A 26,096-nucleotide genomic window follows, 5' to 3' on the forward strand; every position below is an offset into this window, starting at 1 on the left:
TCCTCGGCCCTGAGTCTCCAGAGACGCTCCTCGGCCCTGAGTCTCCAGAGACGCTCCTCGGCCCGAGGTCTCCAGCGACGCGCCTCGGCCCGAGGTCTCCAGCGACGCACCTTAGCCCAGAGCCTTTAGCAGTGGTCTACAGCCATGAGCCTTCAAGGGGGGTGGGCAGGTTAGGATGGGGACTAAAGCCGGAGCCTGAGCCACCTCCGTAGTTGGAGGATTCGGGTGGGGGGGTGTAGCACGGGAGCCATCGGTGACGATTGCCACCCTACATTCCCTCACTTTAGTTTGGGGTTATTTTTGTAGGGTTTTGTGTTTCGGTGCATCCGGGGTCTGCACCTTTGGGGGGGGGGGGGTACTGTAGTATTTTCTCTTGCGTTTGTGCACCTTACTGGACTGTTTATCATCGTTTGTTTTGTGTAAGTGTATTTTAGTTTTTTCCTTCTAATAAAAAGATGTACACTATACCTGCTGCAGTTTGGTCCGCTCCCTACAACGATGCTTGTGACAAGCAGTGGCGCTAGGAGGGGTTATGTTTCGGAGGACGCACCTTTGCCTCTCCCGAGGCCGTACGCGAATTGCAGCGATGGGGCAAGACAATTGGTTATGACGAAAAGGGGTTAAAAAAAATAGTACATTTTTTTTGTGGATGGGTATAATTTATTTATAGAATGTATAATAGTAATATTTAAAATTATTAAATCGGGTCATTTTGTATTCACTTATTTAAATTTGCATTGGGCCGCTTCTAGGGGGATTCTGGTAAGATGCCGGAAAAGAATTCTGAGCAGTGATTGATTTTGATTCCGGGCCGAGTCCAACACCCGATTCCCGGCCGAGTCAATCAGTTCCGGCCCCCCAGAAGAAGGCCGCTTCGGGGCCGATTCCTCATTGCTAGCTGGGTATCTGGCAAGCTTAGCAACTTTGATAATTTGACTTTTGTTTGACTGCCGTTACAAAGTTTGTTTATTTGACAGCGCTATAGCCTACAAGGGGTGCGTTCTGTGTGTCCTGAGCGGGCTCTGTGTCGAGATAGGAACATGATAATGCTTAGCAATTCACAACAATGTCATTGGCGATCAAAGTTACTCTATCATTACTAAATATCAGTTTCACTTGCTGTGAAATCTTTACATAGTGGTGCAGCCAATGTGGCTCAGTGACAGTCTTATTTTGAGAGAACCCTGGCATTGTGACCATATCTTGGTTCTAAACTGTCCCGCCCTGATCTGTTTCACCTGTCCTTGTGTCTCCACCCCCTCCATGTGTCGCTTATTTTCCCCTGTGTATTTATCCCTGTGTTTCCTGTCTCTCTGTGCCAGTTCGTCTTGTTTGTTTTCAAGTCAACCAGCGGTTTTCCCATTCTCCTGCCTTTTGCGTTCTCCTTTTTTTATAGTCCTCCCAGTTTTCACCATTGCCTGTTTCTGGACTTTTTACCCGCCTGCCTGACCATTCTGCCTGCCTTGACCATGAGCCTGTCTGCCACTCTGTACCTCCTGGACTCTGATCTGGTTTTGACCTTTTTGCCTGTCCACAACCATTCTCTTGCCTACCCCTTTCGATTAATAGACATTGTAAGACTCCAACCATCTGCCTTCTGTGTCTGCATTTGGGTCTCGACATGTGGCTTGATACTAAACATTTTAAATGGGCACTTCCGATTTTTGCCATATTTCCGGGGTTGGGATAAACATGAATGATTCCCAGTATTGAAACTTGGTAGATTTTTGGGAAAATAGGATTCCCTAGTCACCATGATCACTGTCCTGAAGCCATCCTCATTACATCCAGTCAAGCTATGCAGAATAGGCTTCGAGGTGAGATGTTTTGGGGGTAGGGACCAAGCTCCTTTTGGTATCTTAGCTGTCGTGACGTTGTATTGATTAATGTAAAGACTGCTGTTCATCGAATGATTAACTGTTTATAATTACGTGATTACATGAATCAGGTAACCATTAACTCAGTAACCTGGGGCACCATGAGAATTTTTTTTTTAATTGAGTTTCCATTTCCCAAATTAACTCAAAGAATATCAGAATATCGATTTTACAACAGTCGCTAATGAATTAATTTCCACTACAGTCTCATCCTGTACGTCGCATAATCCGGGAATCTGCACAAACCCGAGTCCCACTAAATAAGTCCGTACCATACCAATTGAGTTGATTATTTATTTACTAACAAGCTAAAATGATAAGATACACACATTCTAGGCTATTGATTAGAATTTAGTACAATGAAAGAGGTCCCTAGTGGGCCAACACAATATGACACGTGTTACAGAAAATGGGGATTTCTAAAAAGAGGGCAAGAGAGAGTGTCACGGCCGTCGTAGGAAGTGGACCAAGGCGCAGCGGGTTGAGTGCTCATCTTTAACTTTTATTTAATAAACTTGAACACTTAACAAAAATAATAAAATGAACAACAGCTAAACAGTGTTGTAGGCTAACACAAAGCAGTACAACATCAACCTCCCACAAAACCCAAACAAAACACACCCCTCTATATAGGACCTTCAATCAGAGGCAACGAGGAACAGCTGCCTCCAATTGAAGGCCAAAACTAAACATAGAACTACAAAGACTAGACTAGAACATATAAATATACTAACATAGAACATAGCCCAAAAACCCCGGAAAACATAAACCACACACCCCGAACCACATAAAACAAATACCCCCCTGCCACGTCCTGACCAAACTACAATAACAAATAACCCCTTTACTGGCCAGAACGTGACAGAGAGTGCATGAGAGAAAAGCACACTTCGATACATTTATAAAATATGCTTAGTTTAGCCTTAACACCTTGCCCCGAACTGCCGCTCTTATGGGTCAGAATATAATTATGTAATTACTTGTCGAAAGTCTCAGTCGGTGTATCTCCTCATGGACCGAGTTCCTCCGTCTCCTCTGATGGCAGCACCTCTGTTGTTACCGGGTGTAAGTCTCGGAATTGTCCACACGATGTCATTGTCCTTTCTCTCAGTGGTCTGTTTCCTCGCCCTCGTTCTGAAAAAGGTGTCTTCTGAGGACAGCTAATCAGCCATGTAGATGGTTCCAGCGTGGGAATGAAAGCAGTGTAGACACACAATTCCTTGGAGAGTGGTAACTTGGTGGTCCTGCTTGAATTCACCCTCTTAGACACAGCTACTCATCCGCAGAATAGATTGTTAAAAGGTTCCTTTGTCTTCTTCAACCTCATGTTGCGTTTTGGGGTTGCGACTAACTCAGAACTTGGCTGCAGTGCGTGGTCACCTAGTCTGATATGTAAATTCTTAGGGCGTTTTCGTCTTTATGACAAGTTCTCTGGGTGCCACTAGTTACGAGGCAAGGTCTGGAAGTTAGACAACTAACTTCACATTTCATCTTTACAAAAACATTCTCTTTGATCTGGACATTTTCCACACAACGTACAGTATGAAAACATCAGGTACATATTATAAAAACTCTTTAAGTAACAATGATGTCGTCATTTTACTTTTAATAACATAACAGAAACGACATTCATTTCCATATTCCATCTGTCGTCATTACCACAATTTTGGCAGACAAAACATATTGTCCCAAAGTCCATTTATTGCATGTAACTGTTCTGAGGTAGGTTCTCCATAGGCCCACCATACATTCCATTCCTCCACACTGAGAGGATAAAGGATTCGTCTGCTGGCTTAAGATTTACAATGGGTGTAAGGCGTCATAAAATGTTTACTATTTTCTACAGTCAAGAATAATAGTCAAGACATCAAACCCATTAAATAACACATATGGAATCATGTAGTAACCATAAAAGTGTTAACCTCTCTAGGCTAGGCGGGACGAATTCGTCCCAACTACGTAACAGCCACTGCTATCCTGTGGCGCGATTTTCAAAACCTTAAAAATCCTATTACTTCAATTTCTCAAACATATGACTATTTTACAGCCATTTAAAGACAAGACTCTCGTTAATCTAACCACACTGTCCGATTTCAAAAAGGCTTTACAACGAAAGCAAAACATTAGATTATGTCAGCAGAGTACCAAGCCAGAAATAATCAGACACCCATTTTTCAAGCCAGCATATAATGTCACCAAAACCCAGAAGACAGCTAAATGCAGCACTCACCTTTGATGATCTTCATCAGATGACAACCCTAGGACATTATGTTATACAATACATGCATGTTTTGTTCAATCAAGTTCATATTTATATCAAAAACCAGCTTTTTACATTAGCATGTGACGTTCAGAACTAGCAAACTTCCGGGAATTCGCTAACATTTTACTAAATTACTCACGATAAACGTTCACAAAAAGCATAACAATTATTTTAAGAATTATAGATACAGACCTCCTCTATGCACTCTATATGTCCGATTTTAAAATAGCTTTTTGGTGAAAGCACATTTTGCAATATTCTAAGTACATAGCCCAGGCATCACGGGCTCGCTATTTAGACACCCGGCAAGTTTAGCACTCACCATAATCATATTTACTATTATAAAAGTTTCATTACCTTTTGTTGTCTTCGTCAGAATACACACCCAGGACTGCTACTTCAATAACAAATGTTGGTTTGGTCCAAAATAATCCATCGTTATATCCGAATAGCGGCGTTTTGTTCGTATGCGTTCCAGACACTATCCGAAATAGTAAAGAAGTGTCACGCGCATGGCGCAATTCGTGACAATAAAATTCTAAGTATTCCATTACCGTACTTCGAAGCATGTCAACCGCTGTTTAAAATCAATTTTTACGACATTTTTCTCGTAGAAAAGCGATAATATTCCGACAGGGAATCTCCTTTTCGGCAAACAGAGGAAAAAATCCCAAAGGCGGGGGCGGTCGGGGTCACGCGCATAAGCCAGTGTCTCTTGATCGGCCACTTGAGAAAGGCGATAATGTGTTTCAGCCTGGGGCTGGAATGACGACATTCTGTTTTTTCCCGGGCTCTGAGAGCCTATGGAAGACGTGGGAAGTGTCACGTTAGAGCAGAGATCCTTAGTAAATGATAGAGATGGAAAAGAAGTTCAAGAAATGGTCAGACAGGCCACTTCCTGTAAAGGAATCTCTCAGGTTTTGACCTGCCATTTGAGTTCTGTTATACTCACAGACACCATTCAAACAGTTTTAGAAAATGTAGGGTGTTTTCTATCCATATGTAATAAGTATATGCATATTCTAGTTACTGGGTAGGAGTGGTAACCAGATTAAATCGGGTATGTTTTTTATCCAGCCGTGTCAATGCTGCCCCCTAGCCCTAACAGGTTAAACAAATAAAAATATATTTGATACTTCAGATCATTCAAATAGCCACTCTTTGGCTTAATGACAGCTTTGCACACTCTTGGCGTTCTCTCAACTAGCTTCATGAGGTAGTCACCTTGAATGCATTTCAATTAACAGGTGTGTCTTGTTAGTTTGTGGAATGTATTTCCTTCTTAACTTGAAATGAAAATGCTTTGTATAAATTAGAGTGGTGTCTTTTGTTAATAAGACATGTAGCTAGCATGCTAAACAATGGACCATAATCACAACTCATGACGTTACTACCCTGCATGAATCTGCAGGTAGCTAACCAACCAGGTTATATGGCTATAACTAGTCAAGCAAATGTGTCTGAGATACGAAGAATAAGATCATACACATAACTTTAGCTAGCGACCCAGCCAGCTTACGTTAGCTAGCTAACAGTACATTTGAAATGAAACCACTTGCTGTCAAAATTAGAAACGTATAATATCTGTAAATCTTACCAGTATACATCATGGTTGGACGTGTCTCCTGTCCTGTCTGATGCCATTCATGGTTGCCTTAGTTTGACGATGTAATCCAGACTGGTGTTTTCTCCATCTCCTTAGCTACTGTATAATACTCGAATTCCACTGATTTCAAAACTCGGTCTTCCAGAAACTGGAGAGCATACACATAACGTTAGCTAGCAAGCCAGCCAGCTAACGTTAGTTAGCTAGCTAACAGTACACTCAAACTTGATATTAGGTTTATGCAGTTTTACTACACAATAAAAAAACATTTTTAAAGCAGCATTCGACACGATGACCTAAACATACGGACCAGCTCCAATAGACAGATGCCTGCTATATGGTAGACCAATCCAAACTCATCTCTCGGCATGTCCAGCCCACTCATTATCTCAGCCAATCATGGTTGCTCCCTTTTTCTGTGACTAAACCAACTAGGCTCGTAATTTAACAATTTTATTCGTACTTACAGATGGCATACAAGTTTGATATTAAGGCACATGAAAGTTCACATGTTTGAGAAGGCATTTCTGCCCAAAAATACATTTAGATTAAAAAACAAATGTTTTATGTTCAAACAGCTCTCCTGTGAAGTTGTGACTTGCGACATACGCCTAGATTCCTGAATCAGTTCACAGTATCTATTTGGAAACAGTCACCACTTAATTTTACACCCCGCTTACCTCCTACCCTGTAAGTGGGAAGGTGGTACCACGTAACAACAGGGTAAGATCACAGATATATTTGCGGTTGTCTTTATGGGATGGAGTCATCCAATGCAGTGGTACCATACAAGTAACTCCCACTCAGCTTTCGACGTCCACAGACTTCGAATTATTGGCGATATCAGGTCTGTACGTTATGATCGCTATTTCGCCCAAAAATATTAATCCCAAACTATGTTTATTCTGTCTGTTTTGGTCCCGATTTAGCCGAAGATCAGCCTGACCGCTAGCTTGATGTACTCATTGAAACAGTAGATCCACAAAAATAATCATATATTACGTAGCCTAAATGTATTAAATGATTGTGGCTTCATGGAAATATCCACAATAAAATATTTATTTTTGACGACAAAATTAGGTTGTCAAGTTGTCAGATGTTCTGACATACACAGAATAGGAATGAAAACGGCCTGTAATCAATCTTATGACTGCACAATTGAATAACTGAATTTTGTTACAATTTGAATTCAGTATTTAAAAAGCCATTTGCTTCTGTGACATACGAGTGCAGGGAGAAAAAAGATGTGAGCAAGTCATTCGCGCCATTTGCTCCTCTCATGACCACACCGAAGCCACACAGCAACGACTTTGAAAAGGTTCAGGACAAGCAAGAGTGGGGACTGTAAGTACACATTTTTCTCCAAATAATTTTCTAAACATTTAAGTACCTAGCTACTGCTGGTGATTGGTGTGTGCGCATATACACAAAAGTATATATATAAAAAAGTATACATACAAAAGTATGTGGACAACCCTTCAAATTGGTGGATTTCAGGCATACCCGTTGCCGACAGGTCTATAAAATCGAGCACACAGCCATGCAATCTCCATAGAAACAACAGCAGTAAAATGGCCTTACTGAAGAGCTCAGTAACTTTCATAGGTCGCCACCTTTCCCACAAGTCAGTTTGTCAAATTTCTGCCCTGATAGAGCTGCCCCAGTCAAGCTTCATGGAATGGGTTTCTAAGGCCCAACAGCCACACACAAGCCTAAGATCACCATGTGTAATGGCAAGCATCGGATGGAGTCATGAATCACACTTTACCATCTGGAATTCTGATGGATGAATCTGGGGTTGGTGGATGCCAGGAGATCGGTTGGTGGATGAGGAAAATTGGTCTGGGCTCTTTTTTATGGTTTGGTCTAGGCCCCTTAGTTCCAGTGAAGGGAAATCTTAATGCTACAGCATACAATGACATTCTAGACGATTCTGTACATCCAATTATGTGGCTAGAGTTTGGGTAAGGCCCTTTCCTGTTTCAACATGACAATGCCCCTGTGCACAAAGCGAGGTCCATACAGAAATGGTTTGTCAAGATCGGTATGGAAGAACTTGACCTCAGCCCCTTCGAACACCATTGGGATGAATTGGAACGCTGACTGTGAGCCAGTCCTAATCGCCCAACATCAGTACCCAACCTCACTAGTGCTCTTGTGGCTGAATGGAGGTAAGTCCTTGCAGTATGGTTCTAACATCTAGTGGAAAGCCTTCCTATAATAGTGAATGCTGTTATAGCAGCAAAGGGGAAACCAACTCCATATTAATGCCCATGATTTTGGAATGAGATGCTCGATGAGCAGGTGTCCACATACTTTTGGTCATGTAGTGTAGCTAACTTTAGCTACACTACATTAATGTTAGCTACTTTGGGTAACTTTATCTGCATTCAGATGCTAGCTAGCTAGTTAGCAAGGTGGAAAAGCATACAGTGCCTTCGGAAAGTATTCACATCCCTTGACCTTTTCCACATTTTGCTGTGTTAAAGCCTGAATTTAAAATAGATTAAATAGAGATTTGTCGTCACTGGCCTACAGACAATACCCCATGTCAAAATTATGTTTTTAGAAATGTTTACAAATTAATTATAAATGAAAGGCTAAAATCTCTTGTGTCAATAACTATTCAACCACTTTTATGGCAAGCCTTTAATACATTCAGGAGTAAAAAATTATGTAATAAGTTGCATGGACATGATTTTTGAATGACTACCTCATCTTTGTACCCCACACATACATGGCGCCGAAGAGGATGGCTTACGTTTTACATGCTGCTAACCAACTGTGCTATTTTGTTTGTTTGTTGTTTGTAACTTATTATTTTACTTATTTTGTTCATAATGTTGCTGCTACCATCTCTTATGACCAAAAATTACTTCTGGACATCAGAACATCGATTACTCACTTCGAACTGGAAGAAGCTTTTTCCTTTAACGAGTCTGACGAGAAGGATATATTGCTTTCCCAGGAATAGGCCCAAAGACGGAGAAAAAGGGGACTGAGGTCGGGCTGCCTTCTGAGAATTCGTAAGTGAGCGAGTAAACTCCCACTGACATCCGTTCTATTGGCTAACATGCAATCATTGGAAAATAAAATTGATGACCTACGATCAAGATTATCTTACCAACAGGACATTTAAAACTGTAATATATTATGATTCACCGAGTTGTGGCTGAACGACGACACGGATAATATAGAGCTGGCGGGATTTTCCATGCACAGGCAGAACAGAGAAGCTACGTCTGATAAGACGAGAGGTGCGCGATGTCTATTATTAAAGAAGTCTCGTGGTATTGCTCGCCTGAGGTAGAGTACCTTAAGATAAGCTGAAGACCACACTATCTACCAACAGAGTTCTCATCTATGTTATTCGTAGCCGTCTATTTACCACCACAGACCGATGCTGGCACTTGACCGCTTGACCGCGCTCAACAGCAAACAAGAAAATGCTCATCCAGAAGCGGTGCTCCTAGTGGCCGAGGACTTTAAATGTCACCTACGGTAGACCTACAGTATATCGAAAAATATGACGTGTATCTCAGCCAGTAATTACATATAGAGGATTGGAGGATTCTACATTAAAACCAAAAGCCACCTCATGGGTCTCCCGGTGGCGGTCTGGCACGAGTATCTGTTGCAAAGCATTTTGCATTGCGATGTGGTGACTTAGACAGCTGCGCCACTGGGGATGCCCCATCCACAAAGAATCAAAATACAGAGAGGTGTTGATAAAGGTATATTGTCCTGCTAATAGCCCATAATGTGCTATTATAATACTGTACATGGTGTCCAAGTCAGGATAACCAAAACATGTATTTATTAAAGACTATCAGAAAGAATGCTGGTACTTATTTATTTTGATCCAAAGCCATGAAGGAGCGAGTCACTCAGCTTTATGTAGGTGCCGGCTATATGACAGTGCCATCAACTTGATAATATATAACAATATTTTGGAGGCTATTTCATTTTCAAAAAAAACAAAAGTGAGCGATTGTAATCTGAATAAAGGCCAAAATAATATTTGTAAAGGCCAAAACATTTATTTATGTTTTTAGAGGGAGAGAAACTCGGGGCCAATTGTGCGCTGCCCTATGGGACTCCCAATCACGGTCGGATGTGATACATAAAAATAATAATACTTAACATAGAAATACATTTGATGATAGAATTCTCCCCCTACCCTCCATCTAGGCAAATCTACTGTCCAGCTACTTGCTAGAACAGTAGGAATGTTTCCTTAGTCAGCGCCATTATTAGTGCAATGCCCTTTAAGAACAAGTTATTATTTACAAGGGGGAATTGAACCCCAGTCTCCCGTGTGCCCGCGCACAACTACATGATTCCATATGTGTTATTTCATAGTTTTGATGTCTTCACTGTTATTCTACAATTTAGAAAATAGTCAAAATATTGAATGAGTAGGTGTGTCCAAACTTTTGACTGGTACTGTATGTGGATGACTCAACATTATACACGTCAGCTACTACAACGAGTGAAATCACAGCAACACTTAACAATGACCTGTAGTCAGTTTCAGAATGAGTGGTAAGAAATAAGTCAGTCCTAAATATTTCAAAAACTAAAAGCATTTTATTTAGGACAAATCATTCACTAAACCCTAAACCTCAACTAAATCTTGTAATTACTAATGCCAAGTCGTGTGGTCAGGTGCCACAAAGAGGGACTTAGGAAAATTACAAGCACGGCTGTCCCTAAAATATACACGTAGAGTTAACATGAATAATATACATGTCAATCACTCATGGCTTAAAGTAGAGGACAGATTGACTTCATCACTACTTGTTTTTGTAAGAAGTATTAACATGTTGAATGCACCTAGCTGTATGTTTAAAATACTAGCGCACACCCATCATACCCAACAAGACTTGCCACAAGGGGTCTCTTCAATCTCCCAAATTCCAGAACAGACTATGGGATGCACAGAGTACTACACAGAGACATGGCTACACGGAACTCTATTGTACATCAAGTAACTCACACAAGCAGTAAACTCTGATTTAAAAAACTGATAAAAATACACCTTTATGGAACAGTTAGAACTGTGAAGTGTCACACACACAGGTACAAACACACCCATACAAACTATACACACACGTACACCTGATTGTGTGTCGTAGTAGAGTATTGGCCAGAGGGCACACACTTACTGTATTGTGAAATCTGTTGTAAAATGTATTTTTTTATTACATTTTTATTTAAATTGTATTATAATATGTGACCAACCGGCTCAAATCGGTTAACATTTGAAATTGTGTTTGTTATATTAGATAAAAACTCAATAAAAGTAATTATGCTTTGAAAATTGATAAACTTGTAATCTCACTTTTGAGAAAATGACCTTTGAATGTTTTGGTACTACTACTGGAGAGCCCTTCTTTGTCTACACCCATTCAACATTGTTCACACCCTCTTAAGCTTTAGCCCCACCCATCTCCTTAAGGGTTGATCTGAGCGTTCTGTACTAACAACAGCAGTCAAGCACCCATGTTAAATTGCTAGCTACCTCCAGATACAAATGAGAGAACAGCTCACTGAATATTACCTGCCCTAGCAGAGCTGGTTAGGCTGTTATGTTATCCAGAGCGTTGGTGACTGCAACTGTGCTGTCAAATTGTCCATTCGTAAATTCAGAACGTTTCGCTCTCGGAGCGTTCAGAGAGCACTGGCTGATGAGTAGGGTTGATCCAAACGTTCTGACCTCACAACGGCAGTCAAGCACGCAAGCTAACTGACCATTTTACTTGCCCTAGCAGAGCTGGTTAGGCTGTTTTCATGTTATCCAGAGTGTTGGTGACTGTAACTGTGCTGTGGCATCAATTTAATTGCGCTTTTTTGCAGACGTTTACTGACATCAGTTATCCATATTCAACGGGTGTTGAGCATTCGTAAATTCATCAGTTATTCTGAATAACTGATGAATTTACGAATGCTCAACACCCGTTGAATATGGATAACTGATGAATTTACGAATGCTCAACACCCGTTGAATATGGCCGGTGTCAGTAAACGTCTGCAAAAAAAAACGTAATTAAATTCACGAATGTGCTCTGAAATTGGAGTAGATGGCCAGACTGAATTTATGAACGTACCTGAAATGGTTACTTGCATAGTGGAGTCTTTTGTTAAGACATGTAGCTAGCTAGCTAGGTAAACAATGAACCATAATCCCAACTCATGACGTTACTCCCTTGCATGAATCTGCAGGTAGCTAACCAACCTGGTTCAACGTTAGCTTGCTAACATTAGGCTATAGCTAGCCAAGCAAATGGCTAGGAGATACGAATAATAAGATCATGCACGTAACATTAGCTAGCAAGCCAGCCAGCTAATGTTAGCTAGCTAGCTAGGTAAAGAATATAATCCCAACTCATGACATTACTACCCTGCATAAATCTGCAGGTAGCTAAACAACCAGGTTCAATGTTAGCTAGCTAAAATTAGTCTATAGCTAGCCAAGCAATTGGCTCTGAGATATGAATAATAAGATCATACATGTAATGTTAGCTAGCGAGCCAGCCAGCTAACGTTAGCTAGCTAGGTAAACAATGAACCATAATCCCAACTCATGACGTTACTACTCTGCGTGAATCAGAAGGTAGCTAACCAACCAGGTTCAATATTATCTAGCTAAAATTAGGCTATAGCTAGCCAAGCAAATGGCTCTGAGATATGAATAATAAGATCATACACGTAACGTTAGCTAGCGAGCCAGCCTGCTAACAGTACACTTGAAATGAAACCAGTTTCTGTCAAAATTAGAAACGTGTAATATCTGAAAATGTAGCTAGCTAGACACTTTTACCCGTATACATCATTCACGGAAGGACACGTCTCCTGTCAGATGCCATGGTTGCCCTTAGTTTGAAGATGTAATCTGGAGAAAGGTGTTTTCTCCATCTCTCTAGCTATCATACTCGAATTCCACTGATTTCAAAACTTGGTCTTCCAGAAAGTGGAGAGCAACAGTTATGCAGTTTTACTCCCCGATACATTTAAAAAAAAGATGTGTTAGACAGGATTACCTAAATATACTGACCAGCTCAAATTGACAGAAGCATTCTATATGGCCGACCAATCCAAACTCATCTCTCGGCATGTCCAGCCCACTCATTATCTCAGCCAGTCATGGCTAGCGGGAAGGTTGCTTACTTTTTCTGTGGCTAAACCAACTAGGCTCGTAATTTAACAATTTTATTTGTATTTACAGATGGCATGCAAGTTTGTTATTAAGGCACATGAAAGTTCACATGGCTATCCTGTGAAGTAGTGACCAGCGACATATGCCTATTTTCCTGAAATGGGTCACATATACACTACATGACCAAAAGTATGTGGACACATGCGTGTCGAAAATCTCATTCCAAAATCATGGGCATTAAAATGGAGTTGGTCCCCCATTTTCTGCTATGGCAAGCTCCACTCTTCTGGAAGGCTTTCCACTAGATGTTGGAACATTGCTGAAGGGACTCGCTTCCATTCAGCGACAAGACCATTAGTTAGGTCGGTACTGATGGGCAATTAGGCCTGGCTCGCGGTCGGCATTCCAATTCATCCCAAAGGTGTTCAATGGGGTTGATGTCAAGGCTCTGTGCAGGCGAATCAAGTTTTTCCACATCGATCTCAACAAACCATTCCTGTATGGACCTCGCTTTGTGCATGGGGGATTTGTCATGCTGAAACAGAAAAGGGCCTTCCTCAAACTGTTGCCATAAAGTTAAAAACACAGAATTGTCTAGAATGTATGCTGTAATGTTAAGATCTCCCTTCACTGGAACTAAGCGGCCTAGCCTCAACCAATGAAAAACAGCCCTGGACCATTATTCCTCCTCCAGCAAACGTTATAGTTGACACTATGGATTGGGGCAGGTAGCATTCTCCTGGCATCCGCCAAACCCAGATTTGTCCGTCGGACTGCCAGTTGGTGAACCGTGATTCATCACTCCAGAGAACGCGTTTCCACTGCTTCAGAATCCAATTGCGGTATGCTTTACACCACTCCAGCTGATGCTTGGCATTTCACATGGTGATCTTAGGCCTGTGTGCGGCTGCTCAGCCATGGAAACCCATTTCTTGAAGCTCCAGACAAATAGTTATTGTGCTGAAGTTGCTTCCAGAGGCTGTTTGGAACTCGTTAGTGAGTGTTGCAACTTAGTGCAGACAATTTTTACATGCTACGCACTTCAGCACTCCCCGGAGCTTGTGTGGCCATCCACTTCGCGGCTGAGCCGTTGTTGCTCCTAGATGTTTCCACTTCAGAATAACAGCATTTACAGTTGACCGGGGCAGATCTACCAGGGCAGAAATTTGACAAACTGACTTGTTGGAAAGGTGGCATCCTATGATGGTGCCATGTTAAAAGTCACTGAGCTCTAGAAAGTAAGGTCTTTCTACTGCCAATGATTGTCAATTGATATTGCATGGCTGTGTGCTCGATTTTATACACCTGTCAGCAACGGGTATGGCTGTAATAGCCAAATCCACAAATGTGAACAGGTGTCCACATACTTTTGTATATATAGTTTATATTACTGTCTTAATTTTTTGCTGGACCCCAGGAAGAGTAATGGGGATCCATAATACACACGAATACAAATACCTGTATAATGATCATGCTGTTTAATCAGCTTCTTGATATGCCACACCTGTCAGGTGGATGGATTATCTTGGCAAAGAAGGAATGCGTGTATGAAACATTTATGGGATCTTTTATTTTAGCTCATAAAACATGGGACTAACATTCTATGCTACAGTTTGTTAATAAATCTTCTTAAGGATCGGCGTCCTGTCAACGGGACAGTTGTAATTCATGCAGCGGGTTATGTCAAGATAGCAGATTTTAGAGAAACAACAAATGTCGGTACATATAAGTGTCTTATATCGGCTGAAAGCTTAAATTATTGTTAATATAACTGCACTGTCCAATTTACAGTAGCTATTACTGTGAAAAAAATGCCATGCTATTGTTTGAGGAGAGCTCCTAACAACAAAACACTTTTTTCACAGCGATAGGTTTGATAAATTCATCTCTGAAGGTGAAATGTGTACTTACATTCTGAAATCTTGCTCTGATTTATCATCCAAAGGGTCCCAGAGATACCATGAAGTGTCATTTTGTTAGATAAAATCATTTTTCATATCCTAAAAAGGCCCATATATCATGCATGATCGATTTTGTATTTCCACTCGTTCAATTTGCAAAGAAAGGAATCTGTGAGAATCTCACCCTAAACATTGTTTCATGGAGTCAAATTACATTTGTATCTATTCCTCAGAGATCCTAGAAGGTAACAAGACTTCACTATTTCATTAGGGGTGTAGTATATCCTATAGGACATCATATTTGGTCAGAGAGCGACGCCTTCATGGCACGCCGATGACGCTGGCGGCCATTACTTGAACGACTGTATCTTTGTCAAATAAGCACCAATCGCAGTCAAACAAAGCCAGCTAGATAGCCATTGACCTGGGCTTTATGGGAGTATCCGGAAACCATGTATATGGCGTAAATTGTAGCTACTAACCTTGTACGACAGCATGCCTTTTCATTTTGGACAAAAATGATAAGTTATGAAAACGGGTTGTTTTGCAAATGTTGAACTTATAATATGGCTACTAATACTTGGAAAGCTAAATCAAAGTCCAAGCATACAGATGTGACGATATTCTTGCAGAAAAATGGAATGTGAATGTGAACATCTCCTTCACGATTTGCCCAAATGTACCTGGGGATTTCACACTAAAAGTCTTGAGGTTCAGTCATACTTCAAGTTATCCATCTGAAACGTTGCATATACACTTCTGCCATCTTGTGGACACTATCGGAATTACAACCAGAGTGATGGCTATAATTGTGACCTTTCTCTTGCATTTCAAAGATGGTGGTATTTTCTTCTACCAGATCAATTGTGTTATATTCTCCCACATTCAATTCACATTTCCACAAACGTCAAAGTGTTTCCTTTCAAATGGTACCAAGATAATGCATATCCTTGCTTCAGGGCCTGAGCTACAGGCAGTTAGATTTGGGTATGTCATTTAGGCGAAAATTTTAAAAAAGGGGGCTATCCCTAATTAACATCATCTTCTCTAATAGGCAATAGCCTATTTATTAGTGGTAGATAGAGTTGAGCTGCTCATAAAAAGCTACCCATTACTCTTGTGTTGCAAGCACCATGCTTTTACATTCATAACAGTGTGGAAAGCATGAAAATGCATGTGTCCATGTGAGATGTTCTTCACGTGTTTGATGTGTTTTTGACATGCATGTGTGGGCTTACTTGTGTGTTTTATGAGCTAGCACTAGCACACACATGTTTACTCAAACGCTTGTTTCAAAGAATCCTAAAGAAATTGAAAGACAAACATGTGGTATTTATTATTTAACTAGCATTTTATTATGTAATTCCTAAATACATTTAGGCAACAAAAAAATGTTTACTTTACCTTGCTTAATCACATGAGACAACCTATCTGATAATGACTTCAGTAGAGTTGTTATCAAATACCACACAAATGAGGTTACGATGCCATCTTATCACAGTGGTCAGGCCATGTTTGTGCTGCTTCACCACTAATACCCTGTTGAAGGCTATAGGCTGAAACACCTTGGTTTTAATAATAAACCCAAAGTGTCTGTCAAGTCAATATATATTGTCTTCCAAGAGTTGCTGAATATTTTGTTTTGTTCACATTTTCTGCTCGGTTCTATAGACAGTAACCCCGACCGGTACTATCCAGAGTGGTACAGCATCCTCATGGCGTCCTGGATCTTCTTCGGCCTGGCCTGGTTGGCCCTAGTCATCAACCACACCAGCGACATCCTGGAGCGGCTCAACACCCACCTCAAACACTGGTGGAGCCCTGAGGAACCTAGCAACGCAGGACCGGTGGATGAGGTCAAGGAGCCCCCGGTGGACGGTTAAAAGAAATAAAGAGAAAATAAAAAAACTGTTGGTGATGTCATCCAGACAAAGAAAGAGGTGGTTGCAACTAGACGCTAATCTTAGGGTCAGTTTCGCATTTTCCTCATTAATGGCTAGAATTGGGGTTAGGATTGAGGGAAGGGAAGAAGATTCTAGATCTGCACTTAGGGGAAACTAGCAGTGGGTCAGACCTGGGATAGAATATGAAGCAAGCAGGGGATCATGATGAGCAGCAATGGGTTGGCAGTTCTTCTGGTAGTGCTAAATGTTAATGCAAACATACTGGGACCATGTCTATGTTCCCTCAGCCCCATGCTCCCTCAGCCCTATGTTCCATCAGCCCAATGTTTTTCTCAGTCCTATGTTCCCTCAGCTCTATGTTCCCTCAGCTCTATGTTCCCTCAGCTCTATGTTCCCTCAGCCCCATGTTCCCTCAGTTTTATCTTCTAAACGAGGGATCAGCAACTGAGAGGAAATGAGAGGAAGAGACATTTTTGAAATTCTCTCAATATTGAGTATTTTTGGGTCTGCACAGAATGTAATCTTGCTTAACCCATAACTAAAGTATTGCATACTTTGTCAGATGCTCGATTAAGTTCTGGGTCCATATGTGTTAAGAGAAGAGATAGAAAAAGGATTGGAATCAGAATGAAGAGCTCCACCCACTCTCTTTGAAAGTAACGGGCATGTCTATAGGCCAAAATCCCCTCCCCTTATGAAATTCAAAAGATGCTATCATCTGCAAAATCGTGATTTGTCCAAAGCTCCGGAACTAATGCTGCTCATTATCTCACGCATGCCATTGTATCATGACAGATCTACTGTACCATTTATGTTAATGTAGTCTGTCCATGAGAGATGACACAGAATATACCCCTGTTTAAGAGGGGGGGGAAATGGAAGAGAGGGCCATTATAGACAAAAACTTGATGTTATGTGATAAGAAATATTTCACATAGCATATATTCTTCACACCCATGATGTACACAGGTATTTTGCCCTTACCAAAAAAACAGCCTTCTGGAAAACAGTTGTGGCAAACCTTTGGCCAATTTGCTGCAAATTTGCGGCAAGCTCATACATACAAATTCGTTTTGTGGCAAACTGTTGCGGCGAGTTGTGAACTTCGGGCAAACAATTCTGTGAAACTTGTGGCAAACATTCTACTGTTTGCTGCAAAGTTTGAATATGCAAATTAGATCTGTTTTTTGGTTACTTTGGGTTAACAACATTTAAATGTTGTATCTACATAAACCAAATCACATATAACTTTAAATTAACTTGCTTCTCACAAATAAACTAAACTAAACATACTAAATGTACTAAATATACTAAATAGTCAGCTGTTACAAAGTTGCCTTGATGTTGCTATGCTTCTCATGGAAACTGACATTCTATATATTTCTCATGAAGGAAACAAAGTTCCTGCCTTGTATAAATGCTATATAAACAAACAATGGAGCTAGCATAAGCTGGGACTTAGCCTTACTAAATCTACCTTTACATGTGTGGACAACTGTTCCTAGAGAGCCAAATAATACAAGATTTTTCTCCAGCCAAGCCTCAGCACAATTGATTCAAACTAATCAACTAATTATGATATTAAATCTAGACTGGGGACTTCATCATTAGTAACAGATGTCTACTAGTTGTCTCTTTTTCCTGACTCAGGTGTGTAAGGCTAGGGTGTAGGAAAAGCAACATCAAGTTGAGTTATGCCTAATATGGCAATTCATATTATTTTTCCAAAATTAATTATTGTTAATTTACATCTCAAAGCTATATATGCAAGATCCTTTACCAGATGAGCACATATTTCTCTGTCCTCAGATTGATTGAAGGCCTCAATCTGTCTTTTTGCCTTGTAACTGATTGCTTCTAGAAGGAGAGAAGGAACTATACATGATCAAGATGAGCTAGCTACTAGTTTAAAGCAATGAAAGATCTAATTGTTACAAAGAAAGATTGTATGGGCTACATTTATGAGAATAATACATGCATCTTATCAAGCTTCAAGATGATACACTCATTTGTCACTCAAGAATAGTGTTATGAGTGAGTGCACCACAAACATCTTTCCAAAGTGTTGATGCATCCTCCTTCCAATACAGCCTCTTCCAACACCACGGGTAGGGGAAGGGTATCCATCAGTTTTGGTTTGATGTCAAGTCAGCTTATATTATTGCAACTTTAACATATTGATATTAATAGACAGCAACATACTGTATTCACCTAAATAGTGTTTAGGCAAACCATTAGTTAGCTAGCTAGCTATCACATGAATTGTAAAAAATATGATAGCTAACGTTGGCTAGCTAGCAAAGCGGTAGCCAGTCAGTGCCGTTGACAGATTAAAACTGGTATCAACAAAATGTGTTTCACTCAAACAAGGCTCATAAAACATGACATTGGTAACTAAGCATCAATTAGCTAACATTGTTATTTTAGGAAGTTTAAATAAGTTAGACACTCACCGGGCAACTTTGGTGGGTAGCTAGCAATATAGATTGGTTTCCATTTTTCAACATATTTTTGTAATCCCATGATTGGTTGTCAACGGTTACTGGCCTTGGAACTCATGTGTTTACCAGAAACGGCTTCTGGTAAACTGTTTGCAACTAGTGGCAATAAATATTATTATTGCCAAAGGTTTGCCACAGATTCCCCACTAGTGGCAAACATTTGCAAACTTCTGGCAACATTCTGTGGCAAATTTGCAGGATGTTTGCCGCAACAAATACATTTTTGTAAGGGTGGTGAGTTGATCAACTGTTGCATGATTAAATAAATAAGGACCATCAATAGCAGATGTATGTTTATTGTAACACATCATATTTCAATAAACGTGATGGTCAGGCCAGGTCATTACCTGGAATATACATTTCATTTTGACCTTCTGCCAAGGACATTATTCTTTTGAAGTTCTTTGTCTGTCCAATGGCCTTGCTTATTTATGTCAAATAAGATTGAAATAGCTTCGGTAAATGCAAAGATAAATAAACACTTATTCAACTCTAAATGTGTTTCCGGTCACCAATGGTTCAATATTTCAATGGGTTATAGGCCATATCATTTTACATACAGTGTATTTAAGCCAATCATTATAAAAAATTACTTGAGTAGATGCTGAGATAAAACATCTCAGAAAATGCAATTCGGGCTGCTGAAATATTGACAAAAGGTCAAGGTGACAGTGATTGAACATGTGCAGTAGGTCCCATATATATCTTTACATATGTAGGAGCTAAAATAATCAGCATTTTGTAACCTTATAACAATAAGCATTTGTGCTCATTTTGATTGAAATTGGTTTAGTGGGTACTGATGGACATAGGGCTGAAGGAACATAGGTTTAGGAAATATAGAGTTAAGGGAACATAGAGCTGAGGGAACATAGGGCTGAGGGAACATAGTGTGGACCCCAAAATACTGCCATTTGCTTATGTTAGATTTTCTGGGGTTTACTGCACTCTGATTACTCAGAGTAATTTGAAAAATGAATCCAAACTTTCCTTAGTTCTTGTACATCTCAAAAGAACATACAAATATGCCTTCCCTAAAGAGCACTAGTGTGAACAAGTTTTAGATTCATTGATATCCAATTTTCTAACATTTGACACTGGAACAAATTCCAGAGAAGCTTTTTGAAACTAATTCAGTTCAGCTTGTAACTTGTAACTTTGTGGCATGATACTTCATGCTTATCAATATGATTGACTTGGCCAGGAGAGCTTTGGGACTAAAGTCCATTGAGAATATTGGGTCAAACCTTATAAATGGCCCACAAGTCCACTAGTGTCTTCTGTGAAAAATGTTGTAGGTCAACCTGACTTTTTGGTTCTCGCTCTTTTGCCCTTTTTAGTCATAGTGCTTCCCTCACCCCCCTGACCACACATACAGTTGAAGTTGGAATTTGACATACACCTTAGCCAAATACATTTAAACTCAGTTTTTCACAATTCCTGACATTTAATCCTAGTAAGAATTCCCTGTCTTAGGTCAGTCAGGATCACCACTTTATTTTAAGAATGTGAAATGTCAGAATAATAGTAGAGAGAATGATTTATTTCAGCTTTTATTTCTTTCATCACATTCCCAGTGGGTCAGAAGTTTACATACAGTCAATTAGTATTTGTAGCATTGCCTTTAAATTGTTTAACCCGTTTCGGGTAGCCTTCCACAAGCTTCCCACAATAAGTTGGGTGAATATTGGCCCATTCCTCCTGACAGAGCTGGTGTAACTGAGTCAGGTTTGTAGGCCTCCTTGCTCGCACACGCTTTTTCAGTTCTGCCCACAAATCTTCTATAGGATTGAGGTCAGGGCTGGCCACTCCAATACCTTGACTTTGTTGTCCTTAAGCCAATTTCCCACAACTTTGGATGTATGCTTGGGGTCATTGTCCATTTGGAAGACCGATTTGCGACCAAGCTTTAACTTCCTGACTGATGTCTGAGATGTTGCTTCAATATATCCACATAATTTTCCTCCCTCATGATGGCATCTATTTTTTGAAGTGCACCAGTCCCTCCTGCAGCAAAGCACCCACACAACATGATGCTGCCACCCCTGTGCTTCACGGTTGGGATGGTGTCCTTCAGCTTGCAAGCTTCCCCCTTTTTCCTCCAAATATAATGATGGTCATTATGGCCAAACAGTTCTATTTTTGTTTCATCACACCAGAAGGCATTTCTCCAAAAAGTACAATCTTTGTCCCCATGTGCAGTTGCAAACCGTAGTCTGGTTTTTTTATGGCGGTTTTGGAGCAGTGGCTTCTTCCTTGCTGAGTGGCCTTTCAGGTTATGTCGATTATAGGACTCGTTTTAATGTGGATATAGATACTTTTGTACCTGTTTCCTCCAGCATCTTCACAAGGCCCTTTGCTGTTGCTCTGGGATTGATTTGCACTTTTCGCACCAAAGTACGTTCATCTCTAGGAGACAGAGCGCTTCTCCTTCCTGAGCGGTATGATGGCTGTGTGGTCCCATGGTGTTTATACTTGCATACTTTTGTTTGTACAGATGAACGTGGTACCTTCAGGCGTTTGGAAATTGCTCCCAAGGATGAACCAGACTTGCGGAGGTTTACCATTTTTTTCTGAGGTCTTGGCTGATTTCTTTTGATTTTCCCATGATGTCAAGCAAAGAGGCACTGAGTTTGAAGGTAGGCCTTGAAATACATCCACAGGTACACCTCCAATTGACTCAAACGTCGTCAATTAGTTTAACAGAAGATTCTAAAGCCATGACATCATTTTCTGGAATTTTCCAAGTTGTTTAAAGGCACAGTCAACTTAGTGCATGTAAACTTCTGACCCACTGGAATTGTGATACAGTGAATTATATGTTAAATAATCTGTCTGGAAACATTTGTTGGAAAAATTACTTGTGTCATGCACAAAGTAGATGTCCTAACCGACTTTCCAAAACTGTAGTTTGTTAATTAACAAGAAATTTGTGGAGTGGTTTAAAAACGAGTTTTAATGATTCCAACCTAAGTGTATGTAAACTTCCGACTTCAACTGTATTTGCCCACTCGGTAGTACAATTTGGACCTCAGAGATACAAACATTTTGAGAACGGAGGTTGTTGAAAATACTTTGAAAGTCACTAATCAACGGCATCAAATATTCATATAAATATTGATAGGGTATTTTGATGTTTTCTAATAGGGATTCCTGTAAATATTGTGTTTGTTTTTAGAACACGTAAGCAACCTTTACGCTTGCCGGTAGCCTACAGACGTTTTTTGTGTCCAACTTTTTTGTTGTTGTTGTATTATAAATGTCCCGGTTTGATATTGCCCATTTGGTTGACCGGTCAGTCCTCAACTCTGAGGGTCTACTTATTGTTTACTGACTAATCTGTCCAACAGTTAAACACATGTGCGTTGAATGTATGTGGAAAGATGCTCATGAATGATATGAATGAATTACATATTTTACTTATTTTACTACGACACATTTTCAAGTCACGTATGTTACAGTAAATTACTAGCCCCCGGCTGATTATATTTTCCGAATTATACAGATTATTATTAATATCACCATCATATTCATATCTTTCCATGATTTATGCTACATTTTTCACAGGCTTAAAACCTGAACATATATTTTCACAATTGATACATGCATTAAATGTACACCATTTGAAGATATCAATATCAACAATATTTTAATACTTTATTTTTAAAATTTAAACAGTCAACTGTATGCCAACTGTTTACCGCATGAGGCCTTTTTGACAGCGACAGCCTCTTGATATGAAGTGGAATGCAAGAATGCTCTGTTCATTTTGTGCTGTAGTCAGTGGTGTAAAGTACTTAAGTAAAAATACTTTAAAGTACTACTTAAATAGTTTTTGGGGATATTTGTACTTTACTTTACTATTTATACTTTTACTCCACTATATTCCTGAAGAAAATAATGTACTTTTTACTCCATACATTTCAAATGCTTAGCAGGACAGGAAAATGTCAAATTCACACACATCAAGAGAACATCCCTGGTCATCCCTGCTGCTTCTGATCTGGCAGACTCACTAAGCATGAATACTTCATTTGTAAATTGTGTGCTCCCGGCTATCTGTAAAAAAAAAAAGAAAATCGTTCCGTCTGGTTTGCTTAATAAACTCAGCAAAAAAAGAAACGTCCTCTCACTGTCAACTGCGTTTATTTTCAGCAAACTTAACATGTGTAAATATTTGTATGAACATAACAAGACTCAACAACTGAGACATAAACTGAACAAGTTCCACAGACATGTGACTAAGAGAAATAGAATAATGTGTCCCTGAACAAATGGGGGGGTCAAAATCAAAAGTAACAGTTAGTATCTGGTGTGGCCGCCAGCTGCATTAAGTACGACAGTGCATCTCCTCCTCATGGACTGCACCAGATTTGCCTGTTCTTGCTGTGAGATGTTACCCCACTCTTCTACCAAGGCACCTGCAAGTTCCCGGACATTTCTGGGGGGGGAATGGCCCTAGCCCTCACCCTCCAATCTAACAGGTTCCAGACGTGCTCAATGGGATTGGCTGGTGGCATTGTGTTGCTAGAGGGCCATGTCAGGATGAGCCTGCAGGAAGGGTACCACATGAAGGAGGAGGATGTCTTCCCTGTAACGCACAGCGTTGAGATTGCCTGCAATGACAACAAGCTCAGTCCGATGATGCTGTGACACACCTCCCCAGACCATGACGGACCCTCCACCCCCAAATCGATCCCGCTCCAGAGTACAGGCCTCGGTGTAACGCTCATGCCTTTGACGATAAACGCAAATCTGACCATCACACCTGGTGAGACAAAACCGCGACTCGTCAGTGAAGAGCACTTTTTGCCAGTCCTGTCTGGTCCAGCGATGGTGGGTTTGTGCCCATAGGCGACGTTGTTGCCGGTGATGTCTTGTGAGGACCTACCTTACAACAGGCCTACAAGCCCTCAGTCCTGCCTCTCTCAGCCTATTGCGGACAGTTTGAGCACTGATGGAGGGATTGTGCGTTCCTGGTGTAACTCGGGCAGTTGTTGTTTTCATCTTGTACCTGTCCCGCAGGTGTGATGTTCGGATGTACCGATCCTGTGCAGGTGTTGTTACACGTGGTCTGCCACTGCGAGGACGATCAGCTGTCCATCCTGTCTGCCTATAGCTCTGTCTTAGATGTCTCACAGTACGGACATTGCAATTCATTGCCCTGGCCACATCTGCAGTCCTCATGCCTCCTTGAAGCATGCCTAAGGCACATTCATGCAGATAAATAGGGACCCTGGGTATCTTTCTTTCTGGGTTTTTCAGAGTCAGTAGAAAGGCCTCTTTAGTGTCCTAAGTTTTCATAACTCTGACCTTAATTGCCTACTGTCTGTAAGCTGCTAGTGTCTTCCACAGGTGCATGTTCATTAATTGTTTATGGTTCATTGAACAAGCATGGGAAACAGTGTTTAAACCCTTTACAATGAAGATCTGTGAAGTTATTTGGATTTTTACGAATTATTTTTGAAAGACAGGGTCCTGAAAAAGGGACGTTTCTTTTTTGCTGAGTTTATAAGGAATGTGAAATTATTTATACTTTTACTTGTATGTATAAAGTGCTTATTCAACAATATCTTCGTAGGTGTTTACAACGTGTTTGCTGATGCATACTAAAGTCAGGTAGTGGGAGACAGCCACTAGGTGGTGCACAAATATTATAATGCTAACAAAAGTAATCTAACACTTCCACTCAAATGAAAAGAAAATACAGAAACGCCTGTGGAGTTTAGAGATATATTTCTCACAGCAGAACGGACCACCATCAAATACATATGTGAAATACTTTTAAAGTTGAGGTGCACATCATTTAGCTTAGCTGATGTGCAGGGTTGGTGCAGTTAGCACTTTTGCGACAATTTGACGTGAAGATCTGCACTAGAGAAAAATTAATCACGGACACGTTGAAGTAAAAATATTGTTTGGAAATTGAATGTATTGTAAAGACATTAAATGTTACACTGTAATGCATTTGTTTTTTCCATCTTTGCCCTTTTTTTCCTTTTGTTCAGTATATTATGATTTAACTGGTTAACTGGTTTTAAAGATACGTTTTGTAGGGACTCAGACATCAATTAAGCAAGCATGCTTTCTTCATTTCTGAAATGAATATTTAACTAAGTTTAAAATATTGAGATGAATAAAATTGGCACACACCGTATACACGCATATTTCACATTATAAATCACACCCCTCCTGAAACCGTGTGTGAGGAAACAAGTATTAAAACTCTGCCTGGAAAACACCCTCCATTCAACTTTCATGGTGAGAATAACAGCCTTTAATTGCTTTATAATTTGGAACTATTGGAATTAGGCAACATCAGTTTCTAAAAGAAAGAGATTGCAAATTTCATCAAACATTTTTGGAGGTGTTAACCTAAATATGCTGAACGTTACAGCCTTATTCTAATATTTATTGTAAAAAAAAATGTATAAAACAAAAATCTGAAATATCATATTCACGTAAGTGTTCAGACCCTTTACTCAGTACTTTGTTGAAGCACCTTTGGCAGCGATTACAGAGTCTTCTTGGGTATGACGTTATAAGCTTGGCACACCTGTATTTGAGGAGATTCTCCCATTCGTCTCTGCAGATTCTCTCAAGCTCTGTCAGGTTGGATGGGGAGCGTCGATGCACAGCTATTTTCAGGTCTCTCCAGAGGTGTTCGATCGGGTTCAAATCAAATTTCAAATCAAATTTTATTGCTCACATACACATGGGTTCAAGTCGGGGCTCTGGCTGGGGCACTCAAGGACATGTTGGAAGGTGAACCTTTGCACCAGTCTAAAGTCCTGAGCGCTCTGGAGCAGGTTTTCATCAAGGATATCTCTGTACTTTGTTCCGTTCATCTTTCCCTCAATCCTAGCTAGTCTCCCAGTCCCTGCC

The 26,096-nt window shown here is 40.3% G+C and overlaps 1 protein-coding gene across 1 annotated transcript in view; it reads left to right on the plus strand.

The window, feature by feature from the left end:
• kcnk17 (potassium channel, subfamily K, member 17) overlaps positions 1–16,689 on the plus strand; it is a 45,713-nt gene extending 29,024 nt beyond the window's left edge. The window contains exon 5 of the mRNA XM_014126547.1: positions 16,478–16,689. Within this exon, the coding sequence (XP_013982022.1) occupies positions 16,478–16,689 (212 nt within the window). The remainder of the gene's footprint in view (positions 1–16,477) is intronic.
• Positions 16,690–26,096: the final 9,407 nt, after the last annotated feature.

Source organism: Salmo salar, chromosome ssa11 (genome assembly GCF_905237065.1).
Source record: "Salmo salar chromosome ssa11, Ssal_v3.1, whole genome shotgun sequence".
NCBI classification, from domain to species: Eukaryota; Metazoa; Chordata; class Actinopteri; order Salmoniformes; family Salmonidae; genus Salmo; species Salmo salar.